Raw genomic sequence first — 24,780 nt, forward strand, 5'->3', positions numbered from 1 at the left:
TGATGTTTACGTCGAGAGCGGGATTCGAACCGACAACCTTCAGATCAGTGGACAAACGCTCCACTTGAGTGACTGTCGAACTACTGTTTTGTATTTTTCAATATGAGTACAATATTAAGCTCAAATCAATATACTTTTTTACTTTTTTAGTCCCAATAGCAGCAGTTGGCAGACCCTCCACCAAAAAAGTTCCATAGTGCACCTTTAAACTCGCCTAAAAGAACGAATTAACATCATATTTCTGTGTTTTTGTTTACAGGTGGCTCAATGGCCCGAAGAGGAAGAGAAAGAACAGCCAATGTTCGGTGAAGAGTGTGACTGGTGAGTAAAAAATAACAAACAACACCGCTCGGCTCAAAAACAAAAACACCATGAACTTCAAGTGTGAATGAAAAGTGGCAGCAGCGAGCACATCCCTGGCGGCTAAATCCACTCCAGAGGCACCGTCCATACATTTCAAAAACTCCAAACATGCATTTTATTTATTTACTCATTCCTTTTAGCTCAGATAGTGTTTGGGAATACAGTTGTCAGCTTTTCCGTGAGTGAGGAGGAGAGAGTGAGCGAGTTCTACGGCATAGACACAACCCATACATAATTCATCAGTGCCTCCTGTACTTTACTCGTTCAATTTGTCACCTGCGAAGACAAAAAAAAATTCCAAATCGCTAGCATCTGTCTTGAGTAAATGAAAACCTTACCTCAGCTTGTGCCTTGGGTTGTCTGAGTAGCACTTTTGAAGCAGAGGTATTGTTCCAAATCAACTTTTTAAGCTTTCTGTTATAACGTTGTTCCCTCATCAAAAACATGCCTGCCGTGCAAGTTTCAGTAATATAGCGATCTCCCCCGGATCCTGTTTTAACCCTCCTTATGGTTGGCGGTAAGATCTGGTCCAATTCTCCGTCCACGAGCCTACGTCACCCACGCTCCCAAACAACAACTCTCCATAAATATACAGAAACATGATACAAAACTGCACACAGCAACTTGATGTGATGCGCAATAGTTTCATTAGCGGGATTCAAATTATTGTGTTGTGCTAGTGCTCTGAAGGGGGAGTGACTTAGCGCCAAGAGCCAAGGAATGGGAGACTCCAGAGCTCCAAAAACGTACACGTGAAACTTATAAATCTTGTTATTAACTTGTTTTGAGTAAATTTAGCATTTTCAAAACAATAAAAGGTAACACAGTGATTTAAATATGTTATGCATTGGCAGTTAATACTCCATAGAAGAAAAATACTCCCTCTTTAATGTTTGAAATGGCACAAGTGAGAGACGAAACTTGACGGTCATGTATTACCTGAGCTTTAAGCCATGTCATTTAAATAACTTCAAATAGGGAAACAGTTTGCTATATACATTGGGACAAATGTGCTAACTCCAACCTACGTCTGTACTTAATCCCATGAATGTAGTTAAGGTCGTGTATTACAAAAATTGACTCTTGTGAACTTTAAGCCATGTTATAATGTCGTTACCTCATCAAAAACATACCTGGAGTTGTGTTTTGTTTCATTCACACATGTTTGAGTAATCCTGCATTATTAGTCTGTCGACATCTCCAAAGCTCAAAACGCTCTGTTGCACCTTGTGATGTCATGAAGAGGTAGTTGTTCAAGTTAACTGCTACCTTTTACATTTAATTGAGTAAATCCCAGAGCTGAAATCACCCAAATGATTCTAGTGAAGCTGTATGGAGTCTAAAAACACAGTGAAGCGCTAACTGTACTACCAAATTATGACATCACAAGGTGGAACAGAGTGTTTTCTGTTTGAGAGAAGAACTCAGCCTAAATACGCAGAGTTTTTGTCTGTTAAAAATGTGTGAATGAAACAAAACACAACTCCAGGTCTGTTTTTGATGAGGAAACAACATTATATCATAGATGAGAAAACAGCGTGACATGGGCCCTTCAAATGGAGGTATTAAAATGTGTCAGCTGACGTTGTATCCCCGGAGAAGACATTTTTCCTCACCTTTCTTCTCACAGCAGGAGCCTTATACACACACGCGTACCTGTCATGCTCCATTTGGGACAGGAAAATCTGAGTCTGCGTCTGTCTATGGGGCATATGCTAGTCCCAGAGTGAGCTAGACGCGCCTCTGTGATGTCACTATTTTCCTATGGGGCAGTATTATAAAATCTTTTATAACAGTTTGTGAAGGAAAATAATTAGTCAATACAAGAACAATAGGAAATCTTTAGTTGTAAGTTCAGGGTAGATGTAATTATGTTGATGATATATTCAGCTGAGGTGCTGTTACATTATAAAATTGTAAGAAATTACTCCAAAAAACGTTCATTGTGTTTTATTTATATGTACACCGAAATATATTTTAAAGGTCCTGTATTACACAAAATTGACTCTTGTGAGATTTAAGCCATTTTATGATGTTGTATGATGTGTTATCTCATCGAAAACATACCTGGAGTTGTGTTTTGTTTCATTCACACACGTTTGAGTATTATTATTATTAGTCTGTCTACATCTCAAAAGCTCAAAATCCTCTGTTCCACCTTATGATGTCATGAAGTGGTCGTTTTTCCATCTACAACACCTATGTCTTACCTTTAGTTCAGTAGAGATTATAATGAAAATTTAGTTTATGGACTTGTTCATTGTCAATTTTTATACTTTAGAAACAATCTCTCCGTGGTAATATATTTGACCCTATCTGACAATAATTGCAAATTAGTTTCGCAATTTCATCATCTAAATTGTTTCGCTTTCAAAATATAGATAACCTTCACCAAAGTGTTGGCCCTACAGCGATGATAAGAGTCATGAATATATATATGAAATGGTTTTAACACAAACACTCGCTCCAGTGTTTTGCGATATGTGAATAATGTTGAAATTTATGCCACATCCTGTTGCCATGGTGATGCAGATGCAGAAGTTTCACGGTTAAAAATAAGCCATCACAGACTGCACTGACGCTTTGTGAGGAGTTTCCCTTTTCCAGGAATCTATTGCATCATTACACCCCCAATCCACTCGGGGGTGCACTTTACAGATGAAAGTTCCATTTCCCTGAACAAGTCAATCAAAGGCGCTGGCAGTAGTTTTATTTATTTATTCATTTTTCAGTTCATTTTGCTGTTTCTTTGTTAAAATTACTATCTCGTCCCGTAATACTTTTATGTGTACAATCTGAAATGTCGCCTCATATGCTGTTGCTTTGTACAATGTTCCCTAGCAACCAGATAGCCGTTTGGGACCGGACTGGCTCAGCCTTCATTTTGGAATAATCAACAGATGTTACATTAGGGAAAATTGCTGTGACAAATTAATTATCTTCACACTATTTGTCTTCATAAATTAAGTATTTTAAACTTGACAAACATCTTATTCTTGTCTTAATCTGGTAATCTCCTTGTTATGGGGCAAATGCTTTTCTGACTGAGCTACAAAGTCCCAATGGTTTATAACTGAAAAAAAAAAAAAAAGGCCGTGTTCACTCTCAAAATGCAGGTATTTACTCAGACTATTTACTCAGACAAAATTACAGCTATTTTTTTAACCCAATCCCTAACAAACAAAGATTCAACATTTGTGCGTGTGTGTTCTAATATTTATTTTTTGTATCATTATAGTAAAAAAAACAAAAAAAATCCTACATCCTACAATCCTCCATTTGAATTTCAGACGTAAAGTTGTATAATCGACAAATCACTGCAAGTATAATCAAATTTTTCATGGATTATCTTTTGGCCTTATCCCACAATGTTAATGCTAATCATGCTAACCACACTAACCATGTTCCGTGAGCTGACCTTTATTGCTTATTTGCTAACAGACTAACATCGACAAACCACTGCAGGACTAGTTGTATTCTGAAAGGATTATCTTTAGGCCCTGTCCTGCAATCTTAATGCTAATCATGCTAGCCATGCTAACCGTGCGCCACTGGGCTCTTACCGATGGTTTTGCACATCTTGCTAGCAAACTAATCGGCAAACCCCTGCAGGTATAATCAAATTTTTTTCGGATTATCTTTTGGCTCTATCCCACAATGTTAATGCTAATCATGCTAACCACACTGAGTTCTATTAGCCCATTACTGACCTCTTTGGTTATCTTGCAAAACCGACAAAACCACTTCAGGTGTAATCACATTTTGTAAGGATTATTTTTTGGCTCTATCTCACAATGTAGAAAACTGGGACTCAGATGCCGTTCCAAAAGCAATAATTGAAAGTTGAAAAGACAAAATATTTATCTTTGCTCTGCCACACCAGAGAAATTGGATTGGTTTTCCCTGGTTTTTGGCGCTGTAGCTTTAGTAATGTCTGGCTGGGAGCAGAGCAGGAGCAGGGCCAGGAGCTGCAGCGGTATTGATTTTGGGGCTTGGCTTGTGAACACTCGACCACAGCATTGGCCCGGGCTCAGGGTGGCTCTGTGACTGCTCAGGGTGCCAGTCATGGGAGCTGACGTTCTCCCAAAAAATGATCCCCAAGTACCTCTCCGTCTGCCCATTTCACACCATTATATCCCATACAAGTTTTATTTTTACTTATACATTTTTTTTTTATAGTTTGTGCGTGTTGGTTTAAGTAGCATCTTTATTGTTTTACTAATGGAATGGATTGAAAGATTGATGGAAGGGGCAACATTTTGTATGAAAATTCGCTACTCAGCATCGTAAACAAAAGGCTTTCATTGTGATAATACAAAATATAATACTATCATCAAAATGTTGGTTTGATATGAAAAAAAAAAATCTAAAATGCGACGTATGTAACTTTTCTGGTGGAAGGTTGTCATGGAGATATTATTTCTTTGCCTAGAATGTTCCCCACAATGACATTAAACTTGGGCAAGTTACAGGTCGGATCTGCGGGGAGGCAACCCCAAGGGATTTTTGAGCAATAAAAACAAGTGTAATTCAAAAGTAAGCAAAATAGATTTAGATAGATAGATTTAATAGCATACTGTGGAACATTCCTGGCAAAAATTTACATCTCCATGGAGACAATCAGATACCTGACCCGCCCAACCAGAAAAGTTACACAGGGGGCTTTTAATTTCCAGTCGTTTTAATATAAGTCTGTATTTTAAAACCAATAATAGTTTAATATCACATTGTGGAACATTCCTGGCAAAAAATAACATCTCCATAGAGACAAGCAGATACCTGACCTCTCCAACCAGAAAAGTTACATAGCGGACCTTTAATTTCCACTCACTTTATATAAGTATTTTCAAAACCAACGATACTGCAAATAATCAGACTTTTTTTCTCTTTTTTTTACGTACAACATCTGTCTTTTTATTGTTGCCATTTTAGCATTTCGTTTTTCTCATCTTGGTCTTGATTCAAAGCCATTGCGTCTTACGATACACTCACCTCAAACCATTATTGCCGGGTTTCAGATGACATCACAACATTCTATAGGCCAATAATATTTAACACAGATGAGGGGCAGATGAAAAGAATATTGTCAAAATGCTGACTTTTGTAGATACACTTCTTGGGTCTAGTCATAATATGATCAGGTTCAACATTTGTGCATTTATCATTTGGATATTTCATGGCAAAGTACAATGTAAAGTGTAGGGAAAATGGCTCTTGCCCTCCATTTGGGAATCTGAAATTGGTGAATCGTCACATTTTCCACGTTCAGGGCACTCAGAGCACATCAAGGAACCACTCACCGAGTCACACACACATTCATACGCCAGTGTACGCAGACACCTGGGGTTTAAATCTGTCCAAGGAGCGGGATTCCAACCTCCAACCTTCGGATCAGAGGACGAATGCTCTACCAACTCTCCCCCACCAACTCCATCTCTATTTCTGACATGGTATTTTTGACTTATCGTGTGTTTCCAAAATCTTTATTCTAACTTTAAGCTCAGCCCATCTGCTTTTACTATCGAACTGTGCTAACATATACACAGTGGTCCATTCTATAATCCTCCTAGCCTTCTTTTTGAGCTCCAAACGGCTTTAAATTATATTGGAAGGTGCTTTCGGAAAACCATCCCCATCGCACCTCATCCATATGGCAGCAATTGTGCGTCTTTTTTTATATCCCTTGCCCTTTTATTCTGTCCAACATTGCACATATATAAAAAGCTAAATCAATAGAAAACCACTCACGTTGCTTTGGCACCATAGCGTTTCCTCTTTTCTCATTTTCTCTTTCTCTCTCCCCCTTTTGCCCTTTCTTGCTTGCCCCTCCTTCATCCTCCCCAAAGCTGTCACTGAGCCAAACGGCGAGGCTCACTGACACACGCTGTCACTGCCGGGCCTGTGTTATGTAGAGTACATGTCATGCACCCGACACATAGGAATAACATGATGTTCCTCCGTGTACAAAGCCCTCTGTAGTCGTCTTTATGGCCTTATTTGTGACACGGACCGTACCATCTCCGCCCCCCTCTTGAGTCTTCTGGACATGCTTCAAATGCCCAGACAAAAGAGATGAAAACATAAAACAGTAGGGGAGCGTGGAGAGTTCTGACAAGGCGCTGGCCCTATCTCACAATGGGGAAAATGGTGAATAGTGTGTATTTCTTCTTTAAAGGGCCCATATTACTCAACTTTCTGATCTGTTATAATGTCATTTCCTCATCATAAACATACGTGGAGTTGTGTTTTGTTTCATTCACATGTTAAACACACAAAAATTATCTACACTCAGTTCTTCTCTCAAACGGAAAACACTCTGTTCCACCTTGTGATGTCATCATGTGGTAATACAGGAAGTGCTCCACTGTGTTTTTAAACTCCACACACCTTCGCTAGAATCATTTGGATGATTTTAGCCCAGGAACTGTTAATCTCTTCTGAACAAAAGATAAAAAAGTAGCTGTTAAAACTACCTCTTCATGACATCACAAGGTGGAGCAGAGCATTTTGACCTTGAGATGTAGACGGACTAATAATGCAGGATTACTCAAACACATGTGAACGAAACAAAACACAACTCCACATTTGTTTTTGAGGAGGTAACAACATTATAATACGGTTTAAATCTCACAAGAGTCAATTTTGCGTAATATAGGACCTTTCTTTAAAGATGCACTGTGCAACATTTCAGATGTAGGGGGTTCGCCATTAATGCTTTGTTTGAATTGTTTCGCTGTGTGGCATTAAACATATCAAGCTGGCATTTTTTTTTTTTTTTTATTGCTGAAAAAACCCTAAAAACTTGCTTCTTTCTTTGAGCAGCTGATGGCCTGGATCATCAACTGCTTATCTCCACTGAGTTTAATGCCATATTGTGGAACATTAAACAAAGCAGTAGCATATCTACGGACACAAAAAGGTGCACTACTAGAAAAGCAACAGTTATTTTACATGACTCCTCTGCTTTTCTAATAAAACAAGTTTGTAACATTGTATTTTTCAGCTTGTTTGACCCAATGTTGGACTATGGTTTTTCCAGTTAATGCAATAACTTTTGTATATTTTTAAACAATTAATACGTCAACTTTTTTCCCATTTTACATAAACCTTTGCACCTTATATATTTTCTTCCCATTATATTGCTCAAATTACTCCAAAAATATCAGCTCATCATAAAAGCCTTGTCCTCTTTGTAACTTGAGGCGCACCATTCCCACCCTCCTCTGTGCAGGGTCCATACATCATGAAAAATATCCCAAAATCAACTATTTCCTGTTTTGCCGCTTGCTGTCTGCTTGTCTCTGCTCTATATGAGGCAAAGTAGAAAAGGGAACCATTTGTCCTCATGCAGCTCAGGAATCACAATTTAGGGATGAGGAGGTTAGTAAACAGTCTGGAGACATGGAAACTCCAGATACAACTTCAGTCGTTTGTGGTTTTGTTTAATGGACAGTAATATATATTTGAAATGGCGCGTTTAAATGCCAAGTATAAGTAGACGGGGTATATTTTTATGTTTTGTTTTTTCTCTGGTCGTGTTCAGACAAGTTGGGAGAAGTGGACATTTGTACAATTATTGTTTTCACACCTGGCAGTGACTAACTCCTTCTCAGGATTTTCAACTCGGACCCAAAAGTAGGTCATATGGAGGTTGAGCGTTAGTCACCTCTTTTAAGGACATACAGCAGGTTTTTACAGGACGTTTTGATATGTTGGTCTGCTACCAAGGAAAAGTACAAATATTATGACTTTTATTGGTAAAAACGCTCAGTTTGATTGTTAAAGCCCTACCGTGTAACCTTTCAGCCAAAATATAGGCTCAAATAAAAACATGTTGCTTGTTTCCATGGAAATGTTGTTCCTTTGGCGATTATGTCCCACAGTATGGCATGTAACTCATATATCTCCACGTAAAATGTTCTGAAGTATGGCTTTCACTTTCTATGCTATGGAACCATGCAGGCGACCACCTCCAGAAAGTTACGCAGTGTTGCTTTTACCAGCAAAGGACCAAAATATTTATTTAATTTATCACGCCAATATGGAACCAATTGTACGTATTGTTTACCATTATTAGCGTCCAGTCAAAAGAAGCTCATCGAGGCTAGCAGCTATACCGGCGAATTTGGAGCCAAGTTCCCTATTAGGAGTTCTGACCACGAGTATCATAGCAACCAAAGAGCCAATCTGGAGCGAAGCTGTTGTAGGTAACGCCCCTTCCCACCTGCACGGAGTGGGAAGTTAGAAACGTTGTCTATCAAAACTGTTGCTGAAGGTAGCAGGATCAACCTTGTGGAAAGAAGGCAGCTTATTTGTCTCTTATTAATGTTCATATCTTGAGTTACGGAAACAATAGCGAAATAAAAATACCAGGATCGTGTTGAGTAGGTCAGTACAAACATTTAAAGACCCAAATGATGAGCCTGACAGCAGCAGTTACACAGAGAGAGGCGACGGTTTTTCAATGTAAAGTGAATTGGAGCCAGAGTCAACGGAGCGCGGCGGCTAATAGGCTAGCTATGTCCATTTATATATACAGTCTATGGATTGACCTTGGCAAGAAAGAGCTAACGCCTTGGTGGGGGCTGCTTGAAATTACAATGTCATCCACGTTTTGAAATCCAAACATTTACACTCACTTTAGCCCTGCGTGGAACTTTCGCCCAAAGTTTTCCTCCTATAAATATGCAGGTAGAAAGTTTCAGTACCCTGGTTCAATATTAAAGCTCTTATTAACTTTCTTTATTGAAAAATCCATCAATGATAATCAAATATAAAGTACCAACTCCAGTCTCTGCCTCACTCATTATTGTATTAGCGCTCTCATCAGACTGTTTAATGAAGGGTATTAACAATGTTCGTCAGTGCGGCATTAGAAGGGGCTTGCACTCAGGGCCAGAACTGCTTTTCTTCTGTCTGGGTTTTGGTTCTTGTCCCAGACCTCTTCATCACAAACTGAAGAATCATTTGTCACGTCTATTGTGCTTGTCCACGCTTGATAGCACTCCTGGAAACACTTTATCAGATTAGACAAATAGTAGTTTTATGCCAAGTTTGTACAGTGCCGTTTTTACACCTTTTTAGCTAAATTGAATCAAGTTCCTTTACTGTCATTAGTCTATTAATTGGACCAAAACAGCTGTACTACAAGGGTCAGAAGTTTTTTTTTTGTTTTTTTTTACTTCAAATGCTAACTTCAACCTACATCTGTACTTAATCCCATGAAGGTTCCATAGTTAAGGTCCTATATTACACAAAATGGACTCTTGTGAGCGTTAAATCATGTTATAATGTTGTTTCCTCATCAAAAACATACCCGGAGTTGTGTTTTGTTTCATTCACACATGTTTGAGTAACCTTTTATTATCAGTCTGTCAACATCTCCAAAGATCAAAATGCTCTGTTGCACCTTGTGATGTCATGAAGTGATACCTTTTACCTTTAGTTCAGTAGAGGTCGGCAATTCCAGGACTGTAATTATCCTAATAATTCTACAATTCAATAATAATAATAATAATAATAATTCAACAAAGGTGTGTGGAGTTTAAAAACACAGTGAAGTACTTCCTGTATTCCCACATGACATCACAAAGTGGAACAGTGTGTTTTCTTGAATACAAAAGTAATGTTTATTTTAATTTGAGGTACTTTTGTAGATTAGTAATTCAATAATTTCTTCTACGTAATCTTTTATGGAGTGAAATCCATTTTGAAATATGAAAGTTGCACTATGTAACTGTTCTTGCGAGTTCACCGAGTGCTGGTCTCCATAGAGATCTTTGCCTGATATATTCCACTATACGGCATTAAACCCATTCATCTCTATAGACGCCAGCAAGTTACTCCACTAAACAAACTTCAAGGTCAGATCTGTGGAAAGGCGACCTCACTAACAGCAAGAACGTGAAGAGAGTTTGTCAGTGTGTTTATGAGCAACACCTGTAATTGACTACATATAATGCCGTAGTGCGGAACATCCTAGCAATGCAATAACATCTCCATGGAGTACGTGGTAGTGCACAACCCCGCCTCCAGAAAAGTTACGCAGTGCAGTTTTAAATAATCACATTTAACACATTTGAACACAACATTGCGTACAAGTAGCTCAGTTGGTGGAGCGTTTGTCCACTGATCCGAAGGTTGGTGGTTCGAATCCCGCTCTCGACGTAAACATGAAAGCTGTTGTTGTGTCCTCGGGCTCGACACTTAACCCGGCTCGCTCCAAGCGTCCCTGTACACCGTGGTATGCCCGTGTGTGTGATGTAAATCTCTTTAAGTGCTTCGAAAGCGGAAAGGCACTATATAAAAACATGACCATGTAATACGTTAGCTACACCACAATAGCAAGATTTCACTTGTTCTTAGCAGCAAATTTGGAACAGCTTTGCACTCCTAATCTTTTGCTGGCTCTGTGACCTATCCTCTTAAACGACAATCCCCCGACCGCAGAGCTCCTGAACAGCCGAACCCAACAAGAGAGTGATTTATAGGCAATAGCTGTGTAAGACCACAACCACAACTACTGCGGCGCCTTTCATTCTCCACTCCAAACACCTCCATTTGTGCTCTAGCAGACAGAGACAATCAGACTACGCCTGTATTGAACTGTCCGTACCCTGCTCCCTGTCAAGAATACAAGAAAAGAAGAGGTGGGAGAGCATTAGGGAGGGTTGGCGTGCTGTTGTATGTGTTTGCAGCCCACGTAGAGACTATTGAGTGACCCCCGATGGACAGGAGGACAAAGGACACGAGGACACAGGTGGACGTGAGCTCGGGAGAGAAAAGGAGGGAGGAGAGCAGGAGGAGGAGGGACGGGATTGAGGCGTCTTCTCTGAGAGGCGAGCTGAGATTGAGAACGCGGCGCGGTTGGAGTCGAGGGAGAAGGGTGTAAATGGGTGGAGAGGGGGAGAGAGAGAGAAAGGGAGGGAGGAGGGGAAGAGCAAGAAGATGTGTATAGTGAGAGAGGAAGGAGAGAGAGAAAAGAGAAGAAGGGGAGAGGAACGAGAGACAGTGAGAGGAAGAAGAAAAGCCGAGCAAATAGATAGGTATGAGAGAGGACAGCGAAAGGGAGGGAGAAAAGAGAGAGGAGGAGATGAGAGAGAGAAAAGAGAAGAGAAAGAGGAACAAGAGAGAGTGGAAGGAAGAAAGACAGAGCAAAAAGAGATATGAGAGAGGAAGGGGAGAGGGAGGGAAGGAGGGGGGTGGGAAAAGAGAGTGAAGAGGAAGATGTGAGAGCGAAAAAAAGAGAAAGAAGAGCGACAGAAAAAGAGGAAGGAAGGAGAAAGAGAGAGCAAGAAGGAAGAGAGAAAGGAAAAAAGGCAAGAAGGTATATATGTAGAAAGGTTGCGAATGAAAGAGAAAGAAGATGAGAGAAAGATAAAAAGAAGAGTGAGAAAGGAGACATAAGATGGAGATAGAAGAAGAGAAAGAGGAATGAGCGGAGAGAGTGGGAAGTAGTTAAGAGAGAGAGAAAGATTAGAGAGATAGAAAAAAGAGGGAGAGGTCCAGATGGAGCTGTATTCCTCTGATCTCTGTTGTTCCTCTTTTGTTTGAATGATACATGTGACGACTTTGCATTGACGATCCAAATCTAATCCCAACACTGGAGACAAAAGCACTCGTACGAAACAAATATTACAACATGGTAGAAAAGTTTGTTTATATTAATCGCCAAAAAGTGATATTAATTGGTCCATTTTATTGCAGCTGGGATTATAATTCATTTCCAGTTTAAACCTTTTTACTTTCTGTAGTGTAATCTTCATTGTATTCATTTGCATAGACTACAGTTGGGTCTATGGTTGAACACTACCACAGTGCTTCCAGGGAGACTACGGCCGCACGAATATTCTCATTTGAATAATTTCGTAATCTCGTATAAATAGTGTAGTACAAATATATCACAAAATATCACTTATTGCTTATATTTCATATTTAAAGGGCCTATATTACACTATTTTCTGATCTATGTTTTAATGTTGTAATGTTTCCTTCTCAGCGTTTTTAAACTCCATGCACCTTCACTAGAATCATTTAGATGATTTCAGCCCTGGAATTGCTAATCTTTACTGAGCTGTTAACATGAAAACTACCACTTCATGACATCACAAGGTGGACCAGAGCATTTTGAGCTTTGGGGATGTTACAGACTAATACTAAAGTGTTACTCAAACATGTGTGAGTGAAACAAAACACAACTTTGGTTATGTTTGATGAAGTAACATTATAACTCTTGTGGCTTAAAGCTCACAAGAGTCAATTTAGTCTAATGTAGGACCTTTAAGTAGCTCCTCTTCCCCATAACAGCAGCTTTTAAATGTTTAGGATAAAAAGCGTGATTTGCAAAACACTGCTACCATTTCTGGCTACCATATGAATATATGTTTTACTTTGTTAAAACACGCACATCTTATCTGTTTATAATCCAAGGTTTACCGTAAGTTCAACTCAGGAGAGAGAAACTTGTATTGACCGATAAGTGTTTTCTGTTTATGTATTACAAAGCACAATCTCTATTCACTGGATTGTTATGTAGCATCTCAGGGACATATTCTGAATGCTTATACTACACAACTTCCTTTGTAAAGCTTGTGTGCAGAGCCATGTATTGGTTTTCATTGTGTTGTTTGTGTCTGTGTCTTGCAGGGTACATACCTAGCTACCTCGAGAAGGACGAGCCATGTGTGGTATGTGGGGACAAAGCTACCGGCTATCACTACAGATGCATTACCTGTGAAGGCTGCAAAGTAAGTTTACTGCTGTATATACATGTTTACTGTGTTTGGAAAAGTATCGGTTGTATTGGGGTTGACAAAAGTATCGGAAATCAGATACTAATCAATGCTAAAACACTAGACACTAGATACTCATTTGAGCAAGTATTGATTCTTAAAAAAAAGGCACATTCACAGGACAGAAATGAGCTTTTCTTGAGTAGCTTTAGAATGATTTTGAGCTGTATCAGAACAAGTTTAAGACCATGTAGACTAGTATTCGCCCATAGACCACTAAGGAACATACGTGGGCGACTGAGGGATTACACAGATATAAGGTCACATGGGAATAGAGAAGTAAGTACTATGATTTAATGTTGTAAATTACATTCTATTGTCTAAAGAGTGTTTTTAATCATTGTGGTATCGGAATCGGTAGTGAGTATCAAGTCTGTTCCTTAGTATCAAAATCAAGTTTGAAATTTTAGTATCGTGGCAGCAGTATATTGTGTATATTTTCTGACAAGTATCACAGTCTAGGTTTGCTATTTGTGTTTTAATTTTGCGACTGAAGTATAAACTGTTAAACTAATGCAAAAATTAAAACTACAAGAACAGCAGATGTTACAGATTTTTTTTTATTCATTCATTTATTTATTTATTTATCAAAACTACAGAAACAGCAGATGTTACAGATTTTATTTATTTATTTATTCATTTATTTATTTGTCAACAATACAGGAACAGCAGATGTTACAGATTTTATTTATGTATTTATTCATTTATTTATTTATTTGTCAACAATACAGGAACAGCAGATGTTACAGATTTTATTTATTTATTTATTCATTTATTTATTTATTTGTCAACAATACAGGAACAGCAGATGTTACAGATTTTATTTATTTATTTATTCATTTATTTATTTATTTGTCAACAATACAGGAACAGCAGATGTTACAGATTTTTTTAATTTATTTATTTTTTATTTTATTTTAATTTTTTTGCAGTTTTGGAGGACTGTTTAAAACCCACAATTTGGGTAGCACAATTAATCACAATTACCAAACATCTCAAAGGCTGGAATTATTAACAGAATGCAGAAAACTAAGTGTCCTTGTACATCCACTGGGGCCTATTATAAGCTAACCTTGTAATTTAGTTCCCTACAAACCTGTTTTTTTCCCCCAATATTTTGCTTTTGGTGTGTTTGAAATGTACACCGGCGCTGAATTCTGATTTGAAAGTGTCTGAAATACACAAAAGCATAATTTTGTGTTCCCCCCAAAATTGGGCTGCACAGTTTCTCATTGTACACTGCTGTATTTTGAGTAGTTATCTTATTAGCAGTGGTGGAAAGTGTACTGTAGAAGAGAAAGTACAGCTACTGGAGCAAAAAAAGTATCACATGAAGGAGTCTACTCAAGTAAAAATATTAAAGCGCCTGTTCAAAACCTAAAATGTGTATTTAAGCACAGTACTTTGCTACTTTTACTTAATTACATTCCACCACTGCATATTACCACCTAGCAGTTAAGTTTAAATGTGTCTGTAGATTACTTTTTAATTATATTCTTATGCAAAAAGAAATATTTAACTTTCGATCCAAATTCTAGAGCCGTGTAACTTTGTGGGAAGTATTACACTGATGGTATTCTATGCTTTGATAAAACATAGGCCAATTTGTGTTATTTAAAAGAAAATCCCTTCATTGTTTACATTATAGCTGCCCAATATAAACTTCTGATTTACAATAAAAACATCTACGAACCAAAATAGATGCAATGTTTCTCATACATCTCCTGATAACGTCAAAACCATCAGACCGACACTCTTGTATTTGTGTGTTATAGTGCTTATCTAAGTGTCTGTATTTTGCCTTGTCTCCAAATAGACCAAATGAAATAAGTTTGGTATCTCGTTTCATAACAGTCTGGCTCCCGATACTAGCGGATTTTTTTTAATGCAAACTCGATCTAGGCCACACAGAAGACGAGACTGTTCTGATGAGTACATTTGACTGTCTGCGCTAGCGTCTGTTGTAAGTATTAGAAATGTTTAAGGAACACTTCTGCAAAGCTCATCAGGAGTTGTACAGCACACGCGCTTCTTCCGGTATCCCTCTGTCTGCGAGTCTGGTGATCTTGTCTCCCTTAAAGCAGATCTATGATACAAATTCGACTTTTCAGAGCTTTTAACTGTGTTTTAGTTGTTTCTGATTCTCATTTACGCTTTCATAGTTGTTTTTGGAGTGATTTGTGCATGTTTGAGGGATCTTTAATCTCTTATTTTCAAGACGCCATATCGCCCATCAACCCCCGTTTTCACCAACACTGCCATAAGCCCACTGCTCTGTACGTCGTTCTTCAATTTTATTCTCTTAAATCGGTGATAGGCGTAGGATTCGGCAGTGTTGCGTAATCATTTTGGTACAAATTTTTTTTTAAATCTGCTAGAGTGATGTGCAGCTATCCATAGGAGGTGCTGCTTTGTTGTGATGACGTTTACGGCGACGCAGTTTTGGACGCAAAAGTCAGCGGATTTGTTTCTTTTATCAGGTCGTTTTAGATGAATATTGCGACTTAAAATGTTAAAATTATAACATGATGATCCACGGGTGTCATAGATTATAACTATAGCAGACACAAGCACTATAGGTCTTCTTTAGGATTTTCTGAAACTGTTATCGAAATTGTAATTTGAATGGACACGATTCACAAAACACAAAGGCTGCAGTTTTTGAAGCATCATAATTTCCTCCTTGAACAACATCCTGCCATATTCTACATAAAACTGCTAACCCTGTAGTTAAGATCAGTTTAAAATGTGTTTAAAGTCCTATTATTAAAAAAGAAACTGCAAATCTAATGCTTGTCAGTTTGATATTTTTCCCAAATCGTTCAGCCCTACTTCCTGTATTTACATTCAACCTTGTATCCTCTCTTCTTCTTCTTTTGTCTGCCTCAGGGTTTCTTCCGCAGGACTATTCAAAAGAACCTCCACCCCACCTACTCCTGTAAGTACGATGGCTGCTGCATCATCGACAAGATCACACGCAACCAGTGTCAGCTATGCCGCTTCAAGAAGTGCATCGCGGTGGGCATGGCTATGGACTGTGAGTTATGTCTTTTTTATGATGAAAATAAAAACATGGACAAATAGTTTGCTTTCCCATAAAATACTACATTTTAAAGCCATGATTTTTATGTTTTCCTCACTGTGGCATTTCTATGTTTATGTATGATATGGCAACCAGCGTTTTCTATTGTCATAATGAATAAAAATAGCATAATAATGGTCTAAGAAGTCCTTTTGAAATGCTGAGCTAAAATTCCGATGATTTGTGTGTGTGTCTGTGTCAGTGGTGTTGGACGACTCGAAGCGTGTGGCCAAGAGGCGTCTCATAGAGGAGAACAGAGAGAAGAGGAAGAAGGAGGAGATGGTGAAGTCGCTGCAGGTCCGCCCCGAGCCTACGGGGGCAGAGTGGGAGCTAATCCGCCTGGTCACCGAGGCGCACCGGCACACCAATGCTCAGGGCGCACACTGGAAGCAGAAACGCAAATTCCTGGTACGGCCTACAAGAAATACACTGTATAATACATAAAACAAAATACATTATTAAAGTACAGTATGTAACGTTCTGGAGGTGGTACGCCGTTTGCCATGATTCTACAAGACAAAGAGTTAAAACCAAACATTGAAATGTGGAGATACTGTAGTTAACATCAGTTTTATGCCGTACTCTGAAAGATAATTGCCAAAGAAAAGACATTTCCAATCAACAAGCGGGAGCAGGCAAATAAGAGTCAGGTTTGTGGAGATGCAAGCCACAGGTCACAGTAAAGACACATGTTCTCTTTCCGTCAGTCTGCCCCAGGGCAGCTGTGGCTACAATAGCAGCTTACCATCACCAAGTGTGGAAATGAATAATGACTATAGTGTAGCACTTTGAGAGGCTTTGACAAGCCTATAAAGTGCATTACAAGTGTAAGCCATTATTATTATTATTATTATTATTATTATTATTATTATTATTATTATTATTATTATTATTATTATTATTATTATTATTATTATTATTATTATTATTATTATTATTATGTTTTCCAGTGCAATAAACGCAACCAAAATGAAAAAAAAAAAACACATGCTTTTATTTTAGTCCAATATTTGCCTAAAACTTACATATTGTCGCCCTTAAATAAATAATTTAGCTCTTTAACAAAACTTTAACAACAAATGTATAGTCAAGACAATTAGACGTGACTTTTTGCAGCACGATAAACAATACACTAATGCAAGATGATCCCAGTAAAGTGTCATTAGAAGGTTGGAATAGCAGAATGAAACAATAATTAGACATAGACGTCATGTATTCAGCCCTCTACAGCTCAAATCTTATCACATTACAACAAAAACAAACCCATAAACATAAATGTATCCACTATTGCAAAGAAAAAATACCCACAATAAATATTGAGCTCCAAAATATGTGATTCTAGCTTTGATATTGAATGAAATAATAATTTTTAGACGTCCTTGGGTCTCGATAAAGGTGCCTAATAATTAAAATGTATTAATATTCAATAGTCCTTCATTATAACAAGACAATTACGATAGAAAATATACCTATGTTTATTTATGGGCAACAGTAGCTCAGTTGTTCAGAGTGTTCGCCGTCTGAGCTGAAGGTTGGCTGTTCGAAACCCACTCTCGACATAAACACCAGCTCTCACAGATAAATACTGCCATTGTTCTTAATAACTTCAAATATCACCTGAAATCTAGTTTGAGTATCAGCAAAAACAGACATAATACAACAATAATAAAAATGTATTAAATTAGCGTAGCACTCAATATGTATGGACATTCAAAGACGCCTCACGTTGCATTATTCATTCACTAAGGCGTGGAAAGCCCCAGGCAATGGCACCTTCATTGTTTCTATCTATATTTTCTCTCTCTCTCATTACAGTAAATTTCTCTTCCTGTAACGCTCTTCTGAAAATACAGCAGATTATAAATATTTCAGTACACTGACCTTTACCAAAACCGTGCCACGGGGCTTGAGAGACAGACCTGTTATTTCAGATGACCTTTGCAACACAGAAAGGTCACGAGGTCAGGAGCAGATATTTTTACAGCTGATTTTTCTTGCTTACGTTCAAAGTGAAAATGACTCATGCACTGGCTTTGTGCGATGTTCTTTTTACGAGACGTGTTGTTCGGTTTGGACCCTTCGCAATATTGGCTCTGAAATTACAGCCGCAAACGTAACTTTAATTCACTTATACATTTTTATCACTAGTTCTGTAAATGCCAAATATTTTCTTTGTCGTAAAACTTAGAAAATGGCTTACTTGGGATTCATGTCAGCTTCAGATTCATATTCGAGACTAAAATAAACTATATTCGGAGTGAGTCGTGCGTGTTTGAGCAATCTTTTATCGCTTATTTTCAAGGCGCCATATTTCCGATCAACCCGTTTTCACCACCCACTGCTCTGTGCTTTCTTTGTTTTCCTTTTTTTTTCTCAATCGGTGATGTGCACAGGATTCGACAGTGTCACGTGGTCATTTTGGTACAAATGAAAAAATCCAATCTGCAGATGCCGACGTCAGCTCCCATTGGCCACCGCAGTTTTCTATCGCATACGTGAGCGGACTTGTTCTTTTATTACGTCGTTTTAGATGAATATTGCGATTTAAAATGTGCAAATTATAACATGATGATCCACAGGTGTCATAGATTATAACTATAGAGCGACACAAACACTATAGGTCTACTTTAAACTCCTAAAAGATTAAATAGATGCAAACTAAACCCAATCTTATTTACTCCAATAATAAAAATATAATGGAATAAACTAGTAAAATAAGGGTCATCTGAACTACTTTAATCTTGTGCAGTAAACACAATAAACCAAAAAACCATAGAAATGACTCCACAGTTTGTATAGTATCTTGTTTTAACCTGCTACGTTTTACTACTGTATATGTGATTGACATTCAAACACATGACGGCTGAACACTAACGTCTCCACAGCTGCTGTCAGTGCCACTCAGTGCCACTTTCTTCTCTCTCTATTCTCAGAGGCTGCTTCCCCCTCTCCTCCTTGTCTTCCCCCCTCCTCTCATCTCTTCCTCCGCCTCTTCCTCATTTCCTCCTCCTCCTCCGTTTCTCCGCCCCTCCTCCCCACTCACCACGTCTCCAGCTTTCCTCCACTCCTCTTCCTGTTCTTTTGTCCTCTCTTCATCTCCTCTCCCATCCTCTCATCTCCTCCTCTTCTCGTTCTCCACCCCTCCTCCCCACCTCTCCGCACCTCTTCCTCATCTCCTCCTAAACTCCTCCTCACCACTTCTCCATCTGTCCTTCCCTGCTTCTCCTCTCCTCCTCTTTTCTTCTCTTCTTCTACCTCTCCTCTCCCATCCTTTCCACTTTTCACCTCCTCCTCCTCTCCTCCACCTCTCCTCACCATCTCTCCAGCTGTCCTCCACTCCTCCTCGTCCCCATCTTTTCCTCTTCTCTTCTACCTCTCCCCTCCTACCCTCCTCTTCCTCATCTCTTCCCCATCTCCTTCTAAACTCCTCTTCACCTCCTCTCCAGCTGTCCTCCACTCCTCCTCCTCTTCCTCTTTACATTTCCTCCTCTACCTCGCCCCTCCACCCCTCCTCCTCTCCCATCCTCTCTTCTTCTCTTCTTCTTCCTCCACTTCTCCTCACCTCCTTTCCAACTGTCCTCCTCCTCTCCTCATCCTCTATCCCTCCTCCTCTTCCATCCTGTCCTCTTCTCGTCTTCCTCTCCTCTCTCTCCTCTCCTCCTCTCCTCTCCCCCCTCCTCCTCGCCTCTCATCTCTTTCACTTTTGCATTCATCCTAATCCCTTTTGTGCTCCAAACTAGACCCACTTGTGAGCGTTCACTTCTTTCATACCTCCACTTTCTATACTCCTCTAATCTGTTTCCTGTCCGTGTGCCTTTCTTTTCTCTGTATTTTTTTTCTATCCTTTTTTCTTATCAGCGCCAGGGCAAATCCTCAGACATAAGCACTCACTTGGCAGGCGAATTGGAAGTCGTAATTTGGTTCATCCGAGCTGTCCTCCTGTTGTAGCGAGTAGCACAGTTCTTTGGACAGAAGTGTCAGGGTTTCCCCCACGCAGACCCATTAACTCTGGCGTCATTCTCTCCCGTTATCCCAATGCATTTTTATATTCTATTCAAACTATTCATCATATTGAATGAGAAGTAGATAAACGTTCTAAAGTATGTAATATAGACTGTGCGTGTACTTTTAGGCATGCAAATTGGCAGAAAAAATAAAACTGTTAAGCCCTGGATGGGAAAGTAGGTAATTACAACATAACAGTACTAATAATACTCTTTCACAGCGGTTACAGTAACAATGTAATTAGTAAAGTATTACTTGCAATAGTCATAGTATAATTGTTGTATAATAGTGTCTGCAGTCGTAGCGTAGACTGTATATATAAATGGCTAGCCTATTAGCTGCCACGTTCAAAATACATGAACATGGGTGCGTTTCCGGCTCCATCGACTCTGGCTTCAATTCATTTGACATTGAAAAATCATCACCCTCTCTCTGTAACTGCTGCAGTGAGACTTGATGTTTTGGTCTTAAAATGTTCGTTTTAACCCGCGCTGCATGATCCTGGTATTTTTATTTCGCTATTGTGTTCGTAAATCAAGATATGAACATTAATAACAGACAAATCAGGCGTCTTCTTTCCCCGAGGTTGTTCCCACTAGTGTTAGCAACAGGTTTGATTTACAGCGTTGCTAAGCTCCCGCTCCATGCTAAACCAGTGATTGCTCCAGATTGGCTCTTTGGTTGCTATGATACTTGTGGTCGGAATTCCAAATATGGAACTCTGTGCCAAATTCACCCCTATAAACACTAGTGTGGATAAGCTTTATTTGACTGGACACCCGAAGGTGACTGGGTGACGTCACACTCAGGTACTTAGTCCACTTCTTTATACAGTCTATGTATAGTAGTAGTAGTAGTTGTAGTAGTTGAAGTAGATTTTATATATTTAAAATCCCAATCAGTACTTTCTATTAAAAAGTGCACTGTGTATTATTATAATTATCTGTTGGACTATCAGGCATTTGTTTGTCTCCATGACGACATTCATGCTTTAACTTAAATGTTCCACAGTATGGCATTACACCTATCTTTATTTAATTAGGTGTTTTTACTGCTGAAAAACACCTTAAATGCACGTATTCTTGCTGTTAGTGGGATCACCTCTCCACAGATCTGGCTTGGCCTAATGGTGTCACCTGTTTGTCTCCTCTGGAAAAGTTACATCGTGACCTTTCAACCCGTACATTCAGCGTAGTGTTGTATAATTTGGGCATTATAACAGTTTGACTTTTCAGCATCAGTTTTTCCCTCAGTTACTGCTAAAGTGTTGGTAAATTGGCTCGCAGCTGTATAGAGGGTACAGTAGTTTTAAAGGTACAAGGTGAATAAACTGTCAGTAGGTAGACACCGTGGAAGCTGCGGTTGCTAGGAAACTACAAGCCCGCTCTGGTACAAGACTGTGGGCCCGTAATTAGGCTGTGGTCGGCAGGTGTGAGATTTCAAGCAGAGTAAAAAGATCAAACATAAAGGACCTGAAAGGACACACATTTTAGACTTTGCGTGTCTCTACCTCAATGACAAAAATGAACAGTAAAATACTTAAATGGGCCCCAGCGGAGTTGTAATAGAAAAGATTAGTTACTGTATATAAACTGTTTTTGACTACATTTGGACCACCCATATAGGAGCACATATTTGAGGCCTATTATTAAAGAAAACATGTGGATTAAGAGGATTATAAACATAGCAGGCTGATAAATGTAGTTCAAATGTATATTAATTGTCTTTTTATTAATTTAAGGCGTTCTTGTGTCTCGATAAAGGTGCCTAATAATTAAAACATATTAATATTCAATAACAGTCCATTATAACAAGACAATTACGATAGATTATTTATGGGCGACAGTACCTCTGATCTGAAAGTGGTCCAGGTCCCACAGATGAATACTGTCGTTGTGTCCTTGGGCAAGACACTTAACTCACCTCTGTCCCAGTGTGTGTGTGTACGCTGGTGTGTGAATGCGTGTGTGAATGTGTGAGTGGTTCCTTGATGGAAAGTGCTTTGAGTGACTTGAATATGGAAAAGCGCTATATAAAGCCGTGGACATTTACCATTTTATATGTTAAATAAAAGCACTGGGCGTTCAACCTTCAACGGCTTCGCTCCAGATTGGCTCTTTGATTGCTATGATGCTCGGCTCTAAATTCGCCGCTATAACCGCTAGCCTCGATGAGTTTCGTTTGACTGGTATGGGTGACGTCCACTTCTTTATACAGTCGATGGTTCTATGGTGATTAACGATTTTAAACAAAACATTGCGGGAAAAAGTCTTCAAAATGTCCAATGTACCAGGAAATGTCAACATGCAAAGCTGACACACAGTTAATGAGAACCAAACTAGGTGTATATGGAACAATTTCATATTCCGATCAGGACGTTCATAAAGAAGGCAATATCGACCATTTCCTCTGGCAGGGCCTAAAGCTATATACAGTACTACACAAACACAAGCTAACCTACACATGCGGATATAGAACTCAGCGTAGGCAACCACAGCATATTTTTGCAATGTCAATATTTGCATTTTGAACCTATAGCTTACCCTATCCCTTATGCAAAGGTACGGTCTCGCTCATTTCCATAACTTCCTGATTTGTTTCACTAGGCAGTGTCTATCTACTCAACTGTATGTCATCGCATTCACATTAGAGATTTATTAAAGATTGAACTGTGCCCAATTTTTAAAGTGGATTTTGAAAAAACAACCTTGTATCATCAAATCCCTCTGTGTATTACATATTGTATATTTTGGCTCGATACGTCTGGCTTTGAAATTAACCAACTCTGACAACGCTAGGCTTCTCCCTACTTTGTCTCCCTATACATTTCTACGCTCTCAAGTCCAAATCCCAAATGCAATTCCAGCCCAAGCGTAAACAATCTCGCAGTTTTCCCAATCACGTGGACTCCCTGTAGATTGTGAACTGAACTTTTTAATTTTCCAGGAACGTTATGCAAGATGGACAGCTCAGTTTGCCGGAATTTCAACCACAGACTGTAAAGACTTTCCCATATGCAGCACGTAAATGCTTCTAGTAGAAAATATTGATTTATCATGGTTGTGTCTTCATATATGTGCTAATAGCTCTGACAGACGGGTGAAAGCACTATGCTATTGACTTTAGTGTGCAGAGGGGGGAGGTGTGCAAAAATGCTGCAAGAACGATATAAGATTTTATTTTTTATTTTTTTTGAAGGTTGACCCATGATTTCAAAATTCAAACTGGAAAAGTATTACTATCTATTGCACATAACTGCATGATATTGCTAAAATAACTACGTATAGAGAATGCCTCACCCATTTAAAGGTTTTAACTGGACAGAAAGGTAATTAAAACAAACTGTTTACTCTAAAATGTCCCACAGTATGGCATTCAGTTTGTCTTTGGTCAATTACAGTTTTTTATCTTTCAAAAATGTTTCTACAGACGTAACTTGTCATCTACTTGTCTCCGTAGAGATCGAAGTAAAAGTGCTGTACTTAAGGATAATTTTTAGGTATTTACTTTACTTAAGTACATTTTACAGTGGATACTTTTTTCTTTTACTTCACCACATTTGAGAGCAGTATCTGTACTTTATACTCCACTACATTTGTTTTAACTGGACTGAAAAGTAAAATAATTTTTTATTATTGTTGGAGACCTGCTGAAAATCTGAGGGTTAATTTTGATCAACTTCATAATTTGAGCAAACAGAAACACACAAATAAAACCAACTATTACTACTAATTATTACTACTACTACTAATTTATGATGCAGTTGTTTCTGACCACAAATCTGTATCAAAATTGCTTCATTTGAGGCTTTATAAGACCTCAAAATCTAAGCAAAATACTTTTAACTCTTTAAGTACATTTTTAAACTGATACTTTTACTTGAGTATTCTTTCTTTGCTCTAGTATCTGTACTTTTACTTAAGTAACAAAATTGAGTACTTCTACTACCACAGGAGATAGATAATCTTAATGTCATAGCAATAGCATCTCCATGGAGACAAGCAAGTGGCAGACCGTCCACTATAAAAGACCTATAGTCCCCCCTTTACCTTTTGCATTCATTTTGTCCATTTATTTCTGTCCATACCACTTGCTCCGTGCTGTGAGTGAACCTCCCCATCGCTTCCAAGTCCTTTTCTCATCGCCATAGCATGATTTTTGTTCTAACTTGTGTGATCTTTCCCCCTGGAGAGCGCCGTATGCCCTGACCTCCTGTGCCGAAAACCAAAGCTTTATCTTGGCCCTCGCGTGACACCCCGAGCAGTCCATCACGACTATTATTTCAGCGATTTACATTTTCCATAATAGCTTGGCGGTTGCATGGCAGATAATTGGCTGCAGTTTGGACTCATTTACGCAACCCTTTCTCCCCATGGATTATTATTGATGACTCCCAATGAGCGGACTCTTCCTATACTATCTCAACCCAGTTTAAATAATGACTAAGCCTATGACATACGCTCTATTTACAACGCTACGGAGCTGTATAATTTATACCACAATTCCTATATTTTGTGTTCTAAGCTGACTTGACGTTCG

General features: G+C 38.8%; 1 protein-coding gene across 1 annotated transcript in view; it reads left to right on the top strand.

Annotated features, from left to right (window-relative positions):
- The window catches only part of LOC117387355 (thyroid hormone receptor alpha-B), a 60,554-nt gene that overhangs the window by 19,625 nt on the left and 16,149 nt on the right, over nucleotides 1-24,780 (top strand). Inside the window, exons 2-5 of the mRNA XM_033984857.2 lie at nucleotides 260-321; nucleotides 13,009-13,109; nucleotides 16,044-16,191; nucleotides 16,439-16,644. Coding sequence (XP_033840748.1) covers nucleotides 260-321; nucleotides 13,009-13,109; nucleotides 16,044-16,191; nucleotides 16,439-16,644 — 517 coding nt within the window. The remainder of the gene's footprint in view (nucleotides 1-259; nucleotides 322-13,008; nucleotides 13,110-16,043; nucleotides 16,192-16,438; nucleotides 16,645-24,780) is intronic.

Source organism: Periophthalmus magnuspinnatus, chromosome 19, assembly GCF_009829125.3.
Source record: "Periophthalmus magnuspinnatus isolate fPerMag1 chromosome 19, fPerMag1.2.pri, whole genome shotgun sequence".
Taxonomy (NCBI): domain Eukaryota; kingdom Metazoa; phylum Chordata; class Actinopteri; order Gobiiformes; family Gobiidae; genus Periophthalmus; species Periophthalmus magnuspinnatus.